The sequence below is a fragment of the Meleagris gallopavo genome, chromosome Z (genome assembly GCF_000146605.3).
Source record: "Meleagris gallopavo isolate NT-WF06-2002-E0010 breed Aviagen turkey brand Nicholas breeding stock chromosome Z, Turkey_5.1, whole genome shotgun sequence".
NCBI lineage: Eukaryota > Metazoa > Chordata > Aves > Galliformes > Phasianidae > Meleagris > Meleagris gallopavo.
The window spans coordinates 6,328,290-6,345,671 of NC_015041.2; the positions used below are offsets into that span (position 1 = coordinate 6,328,290).

The following is a 17,382-nucleotide window of genomic DNA, read 5'->3' on the forward strand; positions in this document are numbered from 1 at the left end:
GGCTATATGGAGCTCTCAGCACCTGATGGAGCTGTAGATGTCCCTGCTCATAGCAAGAGAGTTGGACCAGATTACCTCTAATAGTTCCTTCCAACTGAAACTATTCTGTGATTCTATGATTCAGCTGCAGCTGAAATTCCAAACAAAAGAGCAGCAAGAAGCAGGAGGATGGATGAAGAGGAAGTCACAGAAATTGTCCAGCTTCATCAAAAAAATAAAATCTGGAGACTTTTGACTGTGCACCTGAAATGTCAAATGGCCAACAGCTATGTGAGGTGTCTCATGTGGGGTATCCTGCACACGTCATGCTCCCACATGGGCCCTGAACACGCCATCTCCTGTAGAGGAGGAGGCCAAGCAGATCCATGAAGCATCTGGTAATGCCCATCTCATGAAATTTCCCTCTTTGGTTTCATTTTACGTTGAAGAATATTTTAACTTGCATCAAGCATCTCAGACATTTCAGGTCACAGACTAAGGTGAAGCAAAAGCCCATCTAATTATCAGTGTATCTTCTTTGCTTCTCGTAATCACTAGGATCTTCTTTACTAATTAGGCTTCAGCTACTGTGGGGTGAGTGCTTTAGCACCCAAAAGCCCTGCAGCTCTCCTCTCTGTTGTTTTTTGTACAGAACACTGTTCACCCACCTGAAAATCCACCAACCTCCCATCTAACACAAGGCCAGGTGTCAGATTTTCCTTCCACATCATTGTGAAATACTTCTTATTTCAGGGAGCACAAAAGAATATGACATGCCCCATTTTCCTCCACATACAGCTTCTGCACACAAAGGAGGATGATCAGGGCACCAGGGCACCATGAAGCTGTGCAACCCACCCCACTTCAAGGCCACACTTTCAACACATCCCCAGTGATCTCAGCAGGACCTGACTTCTTCCACTGGGTGCAGGAAGGCTGCAGAGCACTGCTGGCAGCTCTGGGAAGCGGTGGGATTCTGCACTGCCCCATTTTATCACTGCTCTCCTCAGCCCTGGGACAGCTTGTGCACATCTGCATGAAGGCCCAGCAGCACTGCTGAGCCAGAGCATGTTTAATGAGAGGAGCCCAAGGGCCTCATAGCTATTTTTTTTTTTCATTTGGCATCTACATTTGATGTTTCCAGCCCATTAGCTGTTCTGCCACAGCATGGGTGTGGATGCTTCCCTCCTCAGGCAAGGATGAGGCCCCATTCATGGATTAACCACCTCAGTGGGCAACGTGAACAGCAGACACGATTTGTGCAGTCAGGATACAGCTGCCAGGAGGAACTGGGTTTTAATCCCATTCCACAGGGGTCATATCCTCAGCTCCCACCTGAATCATATCCTCATTCTCCCACCTCACATTCCTGATCCAATTCTGCTACACTAGCAATCTTTTTAGAGAGAAAGAGGTGGGGGCTGACTTTGAATGCATCACTGATGCTGCCAGGAGGAAGGCTGTGCCTGAGCTTCCCTCTATAAGCAGTGGTTATGGCTGGGTCTCCTCCAGGCTTGGCCCTTAGAAGGACCAACACAAGTCCTCCCAACCCAGCATCTGCTCTGCATCCTGGAAAAGAGATTTGCTGTCTCCTGAGGAGAACTTTCTGGAGATGGATGTGGACCAAGAGCCCATGAACCCATGGCGAGATGGATTTGATTCTGCAGAATCATTAAGATTGGAAAAGACCTCTAAGATCTTCTAGTCCAACTGTCCACCTACCACCAGTGTTGCCCACTAAAGCCTGTCCCTCAGTAACACATCTCCATATTTCTTTAATAACTCCAGGGATGGTGACTCCACCGCCCTGGGCAGACTGTTCCAATTCCTCACCATTCTTGTATACTCCCTCGGGCAGTGAGCAGACCAGAAATGATAAACACATCCTTGGCCATCCACTTAGCCTTCTCCCCTATACAAGGTATTGGTCTTTGATTCACTGAATGCCCTGCAAATAAATTACATAAAACTGTGATTACATAAAGTGCATTGCACAATGCATTATATAAAGCTCAGGTCGTGTCCCAATCAACCACACTCAGCTCCGTTACACTGAGAACAAACAATCCAAGGAGCAGCAATGAGGGGAAAGGTAAAGGAGGATGCTGTTCTCTGAAGCAGGTATATGGCACACACATGGCAAATGGGCCCACCAAGTGCCCAAGAAGGGCAGTACCCAGCCAAACCCCAGGTTTTGGCTCCAAGCCTGCCCACAGGATACCTGAGCTGCAGGGAGGGTTTTGTTCAAAATGTTCTGGTTTGCTTTTCTGCAACTTCCTGATTTCAAACCAGCAGGTAGTAACCATAGGGAACGCTTGAATTCCGACAGCAACAGAGCAAATTTTGTACCAGCAGATGGAAATCAAAACCAAGTGGGAATGCTCTATTCAGTCTAGTTGCAGAGATACCCACAAGCTGTACAATGAAAGCCAGAAACTTGTTTGTATGCTCCAATATTTAGATTTTTCCAGAAAAAGTAGTTGCGATTCATGGATTTTAAAGCCAAAGAACCTTATAAAATTAGACCTGGAACTTCCAATTAATCCACCACAGGGATAGTAGGAGGGAGCCTCTCCTTCTGGAGATCATAAAGCTACATGTGGTTTAAGTATCATTTTTTTGGTAGCTTTGACTGGTTTTGGATAAGATTTTCTGTTTGAAAGCACTTAATGGCAGGAAATATCTGCAAAAGCTTCCAATGTGCCTTAGCAGCACCAGACTAAATGAACAGGGATCTCACTGCAGTTAACTTGTTGCTGTTGCTTTTAGTGATAACAGCGTACATTCAAAGGAAAAGCAATAAATGTATAGAGAAGGAGATACACTTAAATTAAACAGTTGTGCTTTGAAGTACCATGGAAAGGCCCAGAGGCAAAGAAAAGCTGGGAACTGCCTGATCCGTTGTGTCAGATTTACGGAGAAACTTCATATGCCAACAGGGAGATTGAAAGGTGTCAGGAGATGAGAAATATCCTCCCTGAGGACTGGTTTTGCTGCTGCCATGGGCTTCTAAATGGAAGGCGATTTTCTAAAAAGCAAGAGGGAATTGTACAGAATGGTATGGGTGATGCAGAGGATTCCTGAGCCTTGGAGGCAGGTGGTACCTAGCAGCTCTTCCCATAAGGAAGATCATGAGGACAGCTAGGGTTCTGTGCATCAGATTTAGACACAGGAACATTGAGGTGGCCAAAAAGTGGAGTGGTGTTTTACCTCTGTGGGACCTCCCAGAATCACTAGCAACAGACCTGGGGTTTAAAAAAATAAAAAAATTAAAAAAATAAATTAAAAATCCATTCCCAATGTGAAACTGTCAGAGCTGGAAAGCTGGAAGGGGACCAAGAGCAATTCCCACATTCCTTATAACAAGCCCTCCCTCCTTGGGGAGTTCCCAAGGGTCTTCTGCAGAAGTGAATGAGTCAAGAGTTTGTGCATGACAAATGTGCACAGGCTGAGCAGGGATCCCAGCTGCCATCCTTGGGCAATGGGAATGGTGAAGGTTATTCAGGAGGCCTTATTACAGCCAAGACCTTCATAGTCTGAGTCAAACAAGTCCTCAGGAGTGCAGACACCATGAGCACATCCACATGCCACCATCTGGCTACAGAACAAGACAAAACTCATACAGGTGATGCCTGCTGAGTGTGGTGGCCATTGCATTTCCATCCACCCACCCTCCTTTTCTTCAAAGAATGGTTTTAGTGAGGGGTTATTCAGTACACAAAGGCTCTTCTGGGCCAACGTTAGTTCACTGAGTCATTGGATGGAAAGCAAATCTGTGGCAGCAAGAGATAAGGGAGTAAGAGCTGCAAGCTCTTGCATAAGGCGCTCATTTCCCAATGATGACTGGCAGAAAGCTGCCAGATTTGTACTCGAAATGAAATTCTCTTGGAGGAGATGAGACATGACTTCTCCTCCAGCTCCTCCAGCTGGCAAACTGGTTCTGAGGCAGGACCAGGGAAATCAGGCCGTGGCAGTGCTCACAACAAATGCTCTTTTTGCATGGAGCACTGTTGAACAGCCACCTTCGCTCATGCTTTCCCAGAAAAGACAGATTTACTACCCACACCTCTCAGACAAATCCTATGTTCAGGAGATCCCCACTAATTACCAACGCAAACAGGCTTTGCTTTGGGACCTGCACAAGAGCAGGTAGGTAATCACAGGTCACGCTATTCTCATTAAGATCATGCACGAAGCTCTTACTAACACAAAGCTCATACCTAAGAAAAAACAAAACACAAGAGGTTTGGGCAAAATGGTCTCATAGTTGGTTCTGGCAAGCCTTAGGGAAAGTTGAGTAAACCAGATTCCCCATCTGATACACAGGGTGATGCCTTGCAGGGCTTTTTGCCACCATGGGCAGCTCACAATGGCCATGATGTAGACAGCAGGGGGCCCTCCCTCAATGGAGCTAAGAAGGATGGAGACGAGAGGCATTTGGCTCAAACACCTCCATGCTCTTACTGGAGAACCTTGTGAATTTGGGTAACGTGGATCCCCTGCTGTGCACTGCACAAAGGCCAGGGCAGTTAATACTGTTTTTCCTAGATGGAGAAGGCCACTGGGACTGGAGGTTGTCCTGTCACACAGTAATCCCCTTCTCTACGGTATCTCTGTGCCTTGGAGGTGTTGCCAGGATGGAACTGTGCCATGGGCTGACCAAAGAGAGTCACAGCAGCAAGATGGAGGTACACTGTCACCCACTTCCCTCTGTGCCCGGATATGCCTCAAGTTGCCCACTGGAGTCAGGGTAAAGTATAGGGAGATCTTGGAGGCCAGTCCATGCTGTGAGGCCAAAATTGCCTTCTGCGTGGAAACAGCTTCCCTCCATCCAAAGACCCTGCCAGAATAAACTGTTTTTCCCTCCCGCACCCCAGAAACGACTAAGGCATGGCAGTCTGACTAAGGCATGGCAACAAAAAGTGATATGTATATCTGGGTGAATGTAGCAATAACATTCTATGATTCTGTGACATTCGCACTTCCTATTGCCACAATAAAGTATTTTCCATTATCTCTATTAGTTACAACAAATATTAGGGTGTTTGCAGGACTCTGATGTTCAGACACAAGTTCACACACATTACGAAGCCATTATGAAAATGGTCCACGCTGCATAACAGCAGAGTCCATGAGCTTGGCTGGTCCAAATCCTCCAACAGACCTGGGTTTTAACACCACACCTGGTGCTGAGAAAATGGAGGACACTCTTAACAAAAAAATCACATGCTGAGTTTTGACCAGAGCAGAAGCATCTGCTGCTGAGCAGAGGCAAGGAGCACTGCTGAACAAGTCTGATGATGCCCAGCTGTGGGGCTGGAGCCAGGCAGGGAAGGCTGCACCACTGGTCTCACCGCTCTCCTGCAAGGGGCCTCTTCAGTCAAAGTTAATGAGTTGTTACAAGGCAAATGAGGGTAACGCCTTCTTGGAGGTATCAGATATAGGCAGCCACGGACAGAATAGGCAGATCACAGACGTAACGTGGGAACACTCACCTCACCTTCTTCAGGTCAGCTAGGCACTCTTTGCACCTTCAACTTGATGTGCACCCTCCTGGCTCTGCTTGTGGGCTTGGGTGCTTCTCACATCAAAATGATCAAAGAGGGGAATAAATAGATAAAATAACTTAAGAAAGATCATCTCATCACACTAAGTACAAACACTGTCTACTCATCCAGATACATCTTGTAACCTGCAAGCAGGAACTGAAAGAGATCCTCCTGCAATGTTTGAACCCACATATAACAAGTACGTTGCCCTGGCCAAAACCACCTTCTGCATAGCTGGGTGTGAATGCTGTTATCTGCCACTCCATCACACATAGCCCAGATCTTTCATGGACCATGAGAAGTTCTTAAATTAGGGAGAATGGCAGCAGTGGCAGTATCAGGTCTGTTGTCCTCCTTAGTGCAGCACGGCAGGGAAGATTACAGCAAGAAGGAGGGGGAAGAATGAGTTCAAGGAGCATTTGGACAACACTCCAAGACACAGAATTTGAACTTTTTGTGGTCCTGTGTGTAGCCAGGAATTGGACTCAATGAGCCTTGTGGGCCCCCTCCAACTTGCAGAAGTCTGTGATTCTGTGAGTCAGGGAGAGTCACTTGAACCCCTCACTTGGGGAGAAGCAGTGGGGCAATGAGGCAGCAGGATGAAGCAATGATGTGGGCAGCACAAGGCATGAGCAGGAAAACCTGCTCAAGGACCAGATTCCTTAGTCCAGCCTAGGGGACCCAGAGACATCCAATTCCTGGCATTACTGCCACTGACCCCTGCAGAGCAAACGCTGTCACGCAGAGATCTGTCTACAACCATCAGCACTGACCTCCAGCATCATCTAGATCAAAAAGCTGTACACCCAGCATTTCCTGCCCAAGTCTCTACTTCCTGCTTGTCCAAGAGGGTCTGTTTTCGGACCAACAAGAGACCTTGTTTGAAAGGCCATGCCCCCCATGGCTGTGCTGGACAGGGAGGTTGCAGCCAGCTAACATGAGGTACAGCACACAGAGACCAGTCCTGCCTGATCAACATGTGCTGGGGCACCTCCCCCCCACCATACATAGGCTCCCACACCCCCAGTGTGCAAGATACTCAGAAAGAGAGAAGAGCAAGGCAGCAGAGGGTCTTTAGCTGTCTTAAAAGGGGTCTGCATGAATCAGACCTGCTAAGGGTTTGGACCTAGAAGTGCAATGCAATTATTTATTGGCCAGCACAAGCAGAGAAAAGATAGCTAGGAGTGCTCCAGCTGAGTGCTAGCATGCTCACCATTTTGAAAAAGTGCCCAAAGAGCCTCTGCTCAAACTCCCTGTGGTTCCCTAGGAAGTCCCCTCCATGGTCCTGACCTGCAATAAACTCACTAATTCCCTGAGCTTTTCCCTTTAGGGAAAATGCAATTGGGATAGCACAAGGTAGAGAAGCAGCCTACAAGGACTACGCAATCCAAAGTTCAGCCCCAGAAGAACGAACAGCAGAGAACAGCTGGTGGCACACATGGTCCCCAGCTGCATGTCTTGTGTGACATTCAACAACATCCCTTTGACACCCTAATTTCATTAGGATCAGAACAAATCTGCAGATAGAACAGAGGTAGCATCCATGTGTCCACTAAGAAATCGTTCTGTGGACATGTTGCTGGTGAAATCCTAAATGAAGTAAAGATGACCAGAAGAGCTTGTCACACTGTAGCCACACATGCACCACAAGAATACAAAACCCCAGACTACCCCTGGAGCAGCCCACATCCTTTGTGCTGTACAGAGAGAAGGTTCCACCCACTCCGTCTTTCCCAGCCTCTCCCTGCTGTTCCATAAGATGCAGCAGGATGCAGAAGTAAGTCGCCATGACTACTGGTGTCAGTGGGATCACAAGATGCAGGGGTCCTGCTCATACCCCAGGACCGGATACACTCACCGAGACTCCAGGATGGGGACAGGCAGGTACTGACCTCCAGCCTGCCCAGCTGCTTCACCAGCTGAGATGACACTGACCTGCAGAGGGTACAAGGTGTGAGCTTAATGGGCACAACTTGTGTGTAATCAGGACTTTTGTGGGTAATGCACAGTCAGCCTGTCCTTGTGGAGCCCAAGAGTTTAAGTGGGGATGGGCAAATGCTACAGGAGATATAATGAAAGTAGTATGAGGAAAGCAGAAAGTGCAAGCTCTCTTCTCTTCTCCCGGTACTGCATCTATGTACACCAAGCAGCTGCCACTGCGTGGCTGCTTGCCTGGCCTGAATTCAAGTTTTTTTGGTAATTTGTCACCAGTGTATTGTAAACTCAATTTGGGGGCAAGCAAAGCAGGTGTTAGGGTGTCCCACTTGCACAAAGCAACCTCAGCAGCTGCTCAGGAAGGTCTGTGTGTTGCTGGCTGATAGTTTATCTTAAAGAGTTCCTGAGCACTAGCAGTCCCACCCCAGGAACAAAGCCCTCTTGGCTGCTGCAAATGGCACTGTGTGTGTGCAGCAGCAATGATAGTAAGTTAAATATTGTCATGCCATGGAATGAGCTATATATAAAACTCCACATTGCTCTTCCCCTACTGCAAAGCTACCATCCAGCTTCAGATCCTTTTCTAGAGAGGGCAAGTGGCTTGAGCCATTTCCCCACTGCCAGCTGCTTGCCATGTGGCTCACCCCAAGCCTCACAGCACCAGCTGAGACAGAAAGATAATGACAACTGTGTCCCAGCACTGCTAGACCCTCGCTATGCCAAGTTTTTATGGCGCTTGTCACAAACAGGCTGAAAAAAGGGCTCAGCAAGTCTTCTTGATGTGACTCAGCACAGGAAAGACCAGCAGCCATTCTGCGATTCTGCTCCTTCTGCCCTAGGTGACAAGTTTACTCCACAGTGGATCATTCTAGGACTTCTCACCACAGCAGAACTGGGAAGTGCCACCCCATCCCTCCCCCAAGACCACACAATCCTCCCAGGGCATCCTCTTCTCACACCCCTCCAGTTGCCACGTCTGATGGTGATGGGAAAAGAGCAGGCATACCAACCCTGATACAAGAGAGATAGGCTTATCCTGAGGAAGGAAGAGACACATGGGGTCTATTCTGACGGGCACAAAGAAAAGAGAGGTCAATGAAAAGAAGGGACCAAGCCCAGGACCTGGTGCTACCAGCTGCAAGACATGGAGGAGGTTACCCCTTCTGGAGCCCCAGGTTGACACAGGAGAGAGCATGAGATTCATTTGCCCATTATTCCACCTGACTGAGCATTTAGGAAAGCTAATCCCCATCGACAAGATGTAACAAGAGCTGGCTCGCCATGTGCTGCAGGCTGGCCTTCACACCAGTTCTACAAGTCCTGATCCCACTGGGTGCAGAAAGCCAGCATGACCTGCTCAAGTCCAGCAAGAGCTGACCAGTACAGCAGACCCACAAACCCCAAAGTAGTCAAACTGCTTGGATGATCTCATCATCTTTCCAATCAGACACTCCACTTTCAGCTGCATCTTGTCAGCTTGTTTCCCTAGTTTTGTTTGAAAAATCCTGTGATAGCTGCTCAAAGCTATGAGGGACACTGGGCAAACAGGGCCTTGCTGCAAGCAGAAAGGTTCTGTCCCTCAGCCTCTCATCGAAACCAACACCAGTTGTGTTCCAACAACTGCTTTTTTGTAGCATATCCTTAGCAAAACATGAGTTGATCCTTTTAGCCTGAAGCTCAGATAGAGGCCAGGTAAGATGCACCAGCTTTCGGCAGTGTATGCCAGAAAGCACATAGTGCTGAGACCTGTCTCAACTGACCTCATCTACTGACTAAACGTACCAACATCCCCTCATCACAGCCCAGCCTGGCATTTGGGAGCACATCCCCTTTTGTGCTCAGCCACCACACACAAGACTCAGTGAAGAACTTCTAAGGTTTCTTATTTTTCAGAATTAACATGGCAGCAATGCCTGCACACTCAGTGTCAGACTAGTGACAACATGTTAAAACCCCCTGCCATCAACTTAAGCTCCAGCACTTCCCTCCTCCTAATCCTGCCTCTTGCACCATCCCATGGCTCTCAAAGGTCAGCTCTGTATACATTTCTTGTTTGTCGGTGGACCACAAGTAAGCAAACACAGATAAACTTGCAAGCAATTGAGTGCCCACTCACTGGAAGTGGAAACCCAGAACAGTTTGTCATCAAGCGTACTCTGAATAACCCGGGCCCTACCCCAGCTTTCACAACAACAATTTATCAGGACAAACCAAGAGCCATAAATCAGGCAACAGGAGTTTGTGAGACCTTACTTGTCTTCTCTTATGTTTGTGTTGCCTAGGAGATCAGAGAACATCAATGTGCAGTCCCTAAAAGTACCACAGAAAATGATGCCATGGACTCAAGATCCTTTGGCTTCACTGGTCCCTACCAGGGCAACTCCTTTAGGAAACATCTGAGTTTCCAGAAACTTCAGAACTGGTTTGGTCAAGTAAATGAGCCTTATCCATCACCTCAAGAAAGACTGCCACCCTGGCAAACAAACAACCTCTCATTCTTCCCGTTACCCTAAGACATGCTTCTCAGCACCATCTGCCAAGCTGAGGCTGATCCAGTGCACCACATCTCCTAGACCACATCTGCACCCAGTAGGCTTTGGTGGTATCAAAATCCTCTCATGAAAACCCAGCTCTTGAAGCAAGAGTGCCAACCAGATCAGGACACAGAGGCCATAACGCCAACTCAGGGGATTCATCTTAACCTTGCACATTCCTCTTTTCCCTTCCCACTTCTATGATTTTTTTACAAAATAGTTTGTTCAGCAAAGCCACCATCACCACCTTACTTTCACACAATGATCACCTAAGCACTCCAGCTTGACAGTGTCCCAGGCTGTCACTGTCCACCATCACTGGCCACAAGACTAACTCAAGCTGGTGACATGATCCAAGGCATTTGCAATGTTAGATTGTGCAAACATGGGCTCCAGTAATGGCTTTTAAATACTAGCATACTGCAGTATTTGGGACATTGAGGACTTCCTTCTTCCTCTGAAAGAGGAGGCAGGAGCCCATGGATCAGTCAATGCTCTGGCAACATGAGAAACACAGCTACTTAGGATAATGTATATACTTGGGTAGTTTCTGCTCAAAGATGGATCCAAGTAATGACAGCTGGGCTAGCAGTGACCAGAGTTGCTTATCTTAAATGTTTTGATGCTTCTACTGAAATACCCATGTCAGCCACCAAAATGGACATTCAAAGCAGCAGCCATCTGCACAGGCCTGACCTCAGCTCACAGCTGGCTGCTGTGGCATAAGCTTGTGAAATACTAGCACGCTGGTACTTGCATGAGGGATTGGTTACGAGTGAGTTCACTCATCATCAGTTAACTTGGCATCATTATTTTTATAGGAGGCTAGCCTGGACACTTCCCAGCCCTTTGATGCAAACAGCATGTTCTACCCAACAACAAAGAGGGCAGAATATGGCTGTGTAGTCAAAGGTTTTACACCTTTCTAAAAGCAAAAAGGGAATGGAGTATCAAAACAACATCAGATGGTAACACAAGGATATGAAAGGAGAGGTGCTGCAGAGCTTCCTTTACAGGTTATGTATTTTACGTATCTCACAAACTGCCCTGAAAGGGAGGACAGATAGGGAGAACTACAGAATGGTCCAGCTGCAGAAGCTAAAAGCATCTCTCCATGGCAGGGAAATATGCTAGCAAGCAGCAGCACTTCTACATGTCCCATTCTGTGACACCCCAGGAAAGGAGGGGAGCAGAAACTTTCCAGATGGGGCAGAAGGTTTGGAGGAACTCTGCTCCCCTGCAAGTTAACATGGTCTACAGCACATGCCTTCGGACCTTAAGGAAAAACATCAACAGATTCAGCAAGGAGAGTGCCCCAGTTCCAGACTATTTACATCTAAAGCATACAATAAGTGGAAAAGCAAGAATATAACAGAGCATACAAGGAAGCAAACTTCAGCACACACAACCAATGCAGCAACTTGAGTGCTGTCCAACTTTTGGTGAGTATTCAGGAAGATTAGCCATTGCTAAAGGCATACAAACACCTAGAGGATGATAAAACAAGATAAAGAAGGTTTAGAGATTAATTGTTCACTGCTTCTGAAACCTGCTGAAGTCAATACCTGGATCATGTTTGCTAATGGATTTGTCATCAGTATCTTAACTACAGGGGTCACAGTAGCAACAGAAAGTGCCACTTTGTTCTCAGATTTGATGCGTGTTTCGTATACTAAGTACTTTGGGTGTTTTCAGTTTAGGTGTTCCCAAAAAGATCTTGCAGGTAATAGATGTACAAAGGCACTGGAATGGCCTGCCCAGGGAGGTGGTGGAGTCGCTGTCCTTGGCAGTGTTCAAAAGGTGTCTGGATGAGGAGCTACGAGATATGGTTTAGTGCTTGTGGTAACAATGGTAGTGGAAGGACGGTTGGACAAGATGATCTTGCAGCTCATTTCCACCCTTACGATTCTGTGATTCTATGAAAGGTTTTCACCCTCAGCCTTTCTCAGCTGCTGGCATAAGGAAGAGAGAAAAATGTTTTTCGGATGCTACACATAAGTATCCAGGTCCCATATGACACACTATGCCACCAAACACTGGGCCAATGGGCACTAGCTATGCAATATCAGCCCAGTATCCCATCCCCGACATAGCCTGTTTTGAAATGCTTCAGAGAAAGTACTTAGGGAAAACAAAAAAAAAGAAAAAAAAAAGCAACCTGCGAGTCTTCTCTACAAAGCTTCGACTCACTTCTCATAGCTGGAGAGGCTGGTAGGTTTTGACAAAAAGATTTAGCATCCCACCCAAAAGCTTCTTTATCAAGCAACAATTCTCTACAGTTATCTACATAACATTCACTTGGCTTCCCAAGTTCAATTTATTTTTGGCTTCAGCAATATCTGCTATCACCAAGTTGGCTTCCTTTACCCTACATTTGATTCATACACATGAACTGACACACGTGCTTGCATTTTTCTGTTTACTGCATGTGCTACCTAAATCGAAAGAGGCAGATGGGACTAGTTCACTCTCTTATTTCTTTTTCCCCATAAGAAGTCCACACAATAATTTCAGCCAGGGGCTTGGTAGGTCCAACACCCCCTGCTCCTCAGGGCTCCATCTGCTTTTCTCCCTCATCAGACATTTATACGTACTGGTAAGATACTCCTGAGCTCTCTTCTCCACGCTGGACAGTTCATACAGCTTCCTTGTATAACTGACATTTCAACTCCTTTATTATCTTCACCGGAAGCCACCTGGGTGGCTGGAAGCCTTCCTAGGACCCACCCCAGCATTTCCATCTCCCTTTTACCGGGGTGCCCAGCGCACTGGACACAGCACACCAGTTGACTGTCATCAGAGCTGAGTAGAAGGGAATAATCTGCTTAGTTTTCAGTGTTGGCTTCTTTAGATGTGCCAGCTATTCACGTGACAGAAGATGCTATGATCTAGGAAGCTGCCTTCCTATTCCGCACTCCAGACAAAATTTTCAGGCCTTGACATTTTCTTATGAACACTGTTTCCTGTGATGAAAAGAAACACTTTCAAAAAAATTATTCCATCTTTATATTTTCTTCAAAATAAAAAGATAATTGCATTCTTAAAAACAATAAAGGTCCCATCACTTTTCTGGACAAGGTATACTAAGTTAAATACAGTCAGATACACAATTCTGAGATTTGAAAAGCCAAAAGCCTTTCCTGGGACTGACTTATAAAATCAAATGGCTCCAGAGTGAACAAAATCTGCTTCAGGACAAGTCCTTCTCATGCTTCTTAATGGCCTCAGACAGTCCATTTCTCTGTATGAGCTTCCACTCTTTTCACCAGGCCTTCTCCCAAAACCTCAAAGTCCTCCAGAATTGCTTCTATGTTGGGAACGCAAACCAGCTCAGAGTTCAGAGTTGTCACTGTTCGTCCTTTCATATTAGAGACCTGCAGGGCATAAATGAACATTATACAAATGGCAACACCAGTTCAGAGCTGCTTTGCAACCTTTACAAGCCCAAAAACAGATGTAAATTGCTCTTCTGGCTTGTTACATACAAACCCCACCAAACCTCTATACCACTTCTTGCTACCATCACTGCTCAATATTAGATGTAATGAAGTGCTGTTGGAGCTGCAGCACAAAGACTGCAAGGGAAGAAGAGAAACAACTGCCAGAGCATGGTGAAGATGGGAAGAGAGTACACAGACACATGGAGAAGCCTGTGTCAACAGAACAGACAGAGAACAGCAAAGGCCAGGCACCAGACCATGACCAAGGATTAGGAGCTGGCTGGGTTCTGCTCTGTAGTTGTATGTCAAGACCTTGAGTTCAAAGAGATTGCTAGCTCCACTAGGATGGGGAAAAAGAAGAAGAAAAAAATGAAAAACACACCTCAGGTCTAATCAAGCTATACTCAACACAGATGCCAGCATCTCCTCCTATTATTTCACCATCATGAACAACCAGGTTTCACAACTCCAGCTAAGCTGAATGGCCAATGCCCCCTAGCCATGAAGAGGGGAGATAAATCACCCAGAGAGTAACAGCAGAAGAACCTGGGCTGCCAACTCCATACTGTGAGTCACTACTCAGTTTCTTTGTGTCTTTCTTTCATAGAAAGCACCATGAATCACTTCAACATGTCTCACACCTAGTTTAATTACCCTCTAGAGATCACCAACCCACACAGCATGGATGGAATGCATCTCCATAGATTTACAGGACTTAAGCACTTTAAAGCTGGACTTGATGATTTAACATCTTGCAGACCAGATATTTCTATTAAGAGAACCCAGAACCATGAGAAAGGGTCAGCCTGCTTCACAGAGCAAACATTTTTAGCAAACAATGCATTGCCGATCTCCCAGAAGGGGACCAGAGAAGAACACTTGGGACAGTGAGCCAGTACATAGTAATCATAGTGCTAGGGCTTGTCCAAGAACATAAGTTCGTTCCCCTCTTGACTCTGTTGATGATTGTGGGGAAGCTGTGGCCACATCTCTTTCCTGGTTTCACCTTTCCTAAGGCAGGGACAGAAGTATTTGTTCTATTTCTCAAAGGGCTTTGAGACTGATGAGAATTAGACAGCAACTGCAGGAAAAAGCGCTTCAAGCTTTCAAGGTATGAAGGCAATGTGCCTTTAGCAGAATCAAAAGCTTACCTTAAAAGGCTGAGGCTGAAAGCTCGAAGGTTTCCACAAAACTGCAATCACTTCCCCACCATGCTTGTCATAGAAGAATAAGGCAAGATCACCGAAGGCTTCCTGGGGTGAAAACAAAGAGGTTGCGTCAGATAGCCCACAGTACCTCTGCATGAGCCAGGACCAAGAAGACCACATTTCCAGTGGATTAACAAGAAGGAAAACAGCATAAGGACAAAACGTAAATGCCTCCTGCTGCCTCTATTCCCTCTGTCTTGATGTTCAGAGCCTCCAAGTTTTGCATGAGGATCTGACTGCTGACTACCTCTTGCTGTCCCAGATGGCCATCACCTCCCATAGGTCTGCAAGAACACTCCAAAAATGGAACCAAACCTAGAAACTTGGATCCCTGCGGCAGCAACACATTCTTGATCAATGTCCCCTTGTCAGCTAGATTTGGCACTATTAAGCTAAGTCCGGAGGTCCAATTGCTGTGTCTGAGAAATCACAGTACATCAGATGGTATGGGGCAGGTCCTGTCCAGCAGGCAACCCAGACACAGAAAGTTCCACTAGAAGATAGCAAAGGTAAACCTCAGACAAACCAAAAACTTATCACCAAAGGGCAAAATCTAGAGTTCTGCAATCTGTGCAACCAAAGTATCAAAAATCCATCTGCAGGACAAATCCCACATATGCAGTCAACACCTAGCATCCCAAAAGATATTTAACAGCAGAAACCTGAAGTAATTCACAGCCTCAAGAGCTGCAAATGTGGCAAGATGGGGGTCTTCCAAGTAACAAGCAATAGGACAAGACAGAACAGCCTCAAGTTGCACCAGCGGAGGTGCAGATTGTATATTAGATAGAATTTCTTCTCAGAAAGAGTGGCTAGGCATTGAAACAGGTTGTCTAGGGAAGTAGTGGAGTCACCGCCCCAAGAGGCATTTAAAGAAAACACAGATGTAATACTTACAGACATGATTTATTAGGCAGTATTGGTGATAGGTAGGTGGTTGGACTAGATGATCTTATAGGTCTTTTCCAACCTTAATGATTCTATGATTCAAATACAATAAACACTCAATGGAGGCACTGCAGGAACCTGCTCTCCTTGCCCCTGTGTTTCAGCAGCTATGTCAGTGAGTAACCTATCATGATGGCGCTCAGTGGGAGAGCTCAAAAAGCCCACTGTCTTGTTTCCCTCTAGCCCACACAGGCTGGATTTCCAGCACTGCAAAGAGGTAGAGGATGAGCATTACAGCAGAATTAAACAAATCCATTTGCAAGCAACTTCAAATCCAAAAGGCTTGCCCAACAGCTCAGCACTCAACATGCTGATATCTAGAGATATACATCCCAATCACAGCTGACCAAAACAGCCAAGAAGCTGCTTCCTGCTACCTGTTCATCTCACTGGAGATTAACATCAGGCTATGGCTTACGCTTACTGGGCTGAGCAAAGATGGCCTCCAACATTAGTACATGGTAAGTTTCTGCAAATGGCCTTGCTAGTTTTGGAGCAACCTAACTACAAGAAATGCAGTCCATCTGCTCTCTTTAAATCTTCACATAGAATCACACAGAATGGCCTGGGTTGGTAGGGATCTCAAGAATCACCAAGCTTCAACCCCCCTGCCACAGCCAGGGCCACTAACCTCCCCATTTAATACTAGACTGGGCTGCCAGGGACCCCATCCAATCTGGCCTTGAACACTCCAGGGACGGGGCATCCACAACCTCTCTGGGCACCCTGTTTCAGCACCTCACCATTCTCTCTCTAAAGAATTTACCCCTGAAATCCAACCTAAATCTTCCCTCCCACAACTTCAAACCATTTCCCCTTGTCCTGCTGTTACCTACCCTTTCAAAGAGTTGACTTCCCTCCTGTTTATAGGCTCCCTTTAGGTACTGAAAGGCTGCAATGAGGTCACCTGCAGCCTTCTTTTCTTCAGGCTGAATAAGCCCAACTCCCTCAGCCTGTCTTCGTAGAGGAGGTGCTCCAGCCCCCCAATCATCTTTGTGGCTCTCCTCTGTGTACCCTCTCCAACAGCTCTCTGTCTTTCTTGTACTGGGGGCTCCAGACCTGGACACAGTACTCCAGAGGAGGCCTCACAAGAGCAGAGTAGAGGGGGACAATCACCTCCCTGTCTCTGCTGGCCACTCCTCTTCTGATGGAGCCCAGGATACCATTTGCTTTCTGAGCTGCAAGAGCACACTGCTGGCTCATGTTACATTTTTCATAGAATCATAGAATCACAAGGTTGAAAACGACCTGCAAGATCATCTAGTCCAACTGCCCTGCCATCACCATTGCTACCACAAGCACTAAACCATATCTCGCAGCTCCTCATCCAGATGCCTCTTGAACACTGCCAGAGATGGCAACTCCACCACCTCCCTGGGCAGCCATTCCAGTGTCTGACCACTCTCTGAGAGAAAAAGTTCTTCCTTATTCTAACCTAAACCTCCTCTGGTACAACTTGTAGCCATTTGCTTGGGTCCTGTTTGTTGCCTGGGAGAAGGGACCAAACCCCTCTTCACCCCAACCTCCCTTCAGGAAGCTGTAGAGTGCAATGAGGTCTCCCCTGAGTTTCCTCTTCTCCAGACTAAACAATCCCAACACCCTCTGCCACTCCTCATAAGACCTGTACTATAGACCCCTCACCAGTTTCATTGCCCTTCTCTGGACGTGTTCCAGGGCCTCAATGTCCTTCTTGTAGTGAGGAGCCCAAAACTGAACGCAGTACTTGAGGTGCGGCCTTACTAGTGCTGAGTAGAGGGGATGATCACCTCCCTGCTCCTGCTGGCCACAC

The 17,382-nt window shown here is 46.8% G+C and overlaps 1 protein-coding gene across 1 annotated transcript in view; it reads right to left on the reverse strand.

Moving 5' to 3' along the window:
* Positions 1–12,979: 12,979 nt before the first annotated feature.
* LOC116217521 (nucleolar protein 6-like) overlaps positions 12,980–17,382 on the reverse strand; it is a gene marked incomplete at its 5' end in the record, with an annotated part of 14,819 nt that continues 10,416 nt past the window's right edge. Inside the window, 2 exons of the mRNA XM_031557221.1 lie at positions 12,980–13,371; positions 14,589–14,690. Of these exons, the coding sequence (XP_031413081.1) occupies positions 13,222–13,371; positions 14,589–14,690 (252 nt within the window). The remainder of the gene's footprint in view (positions 13,372–14,588; positions 14,691–17,382) is intronic.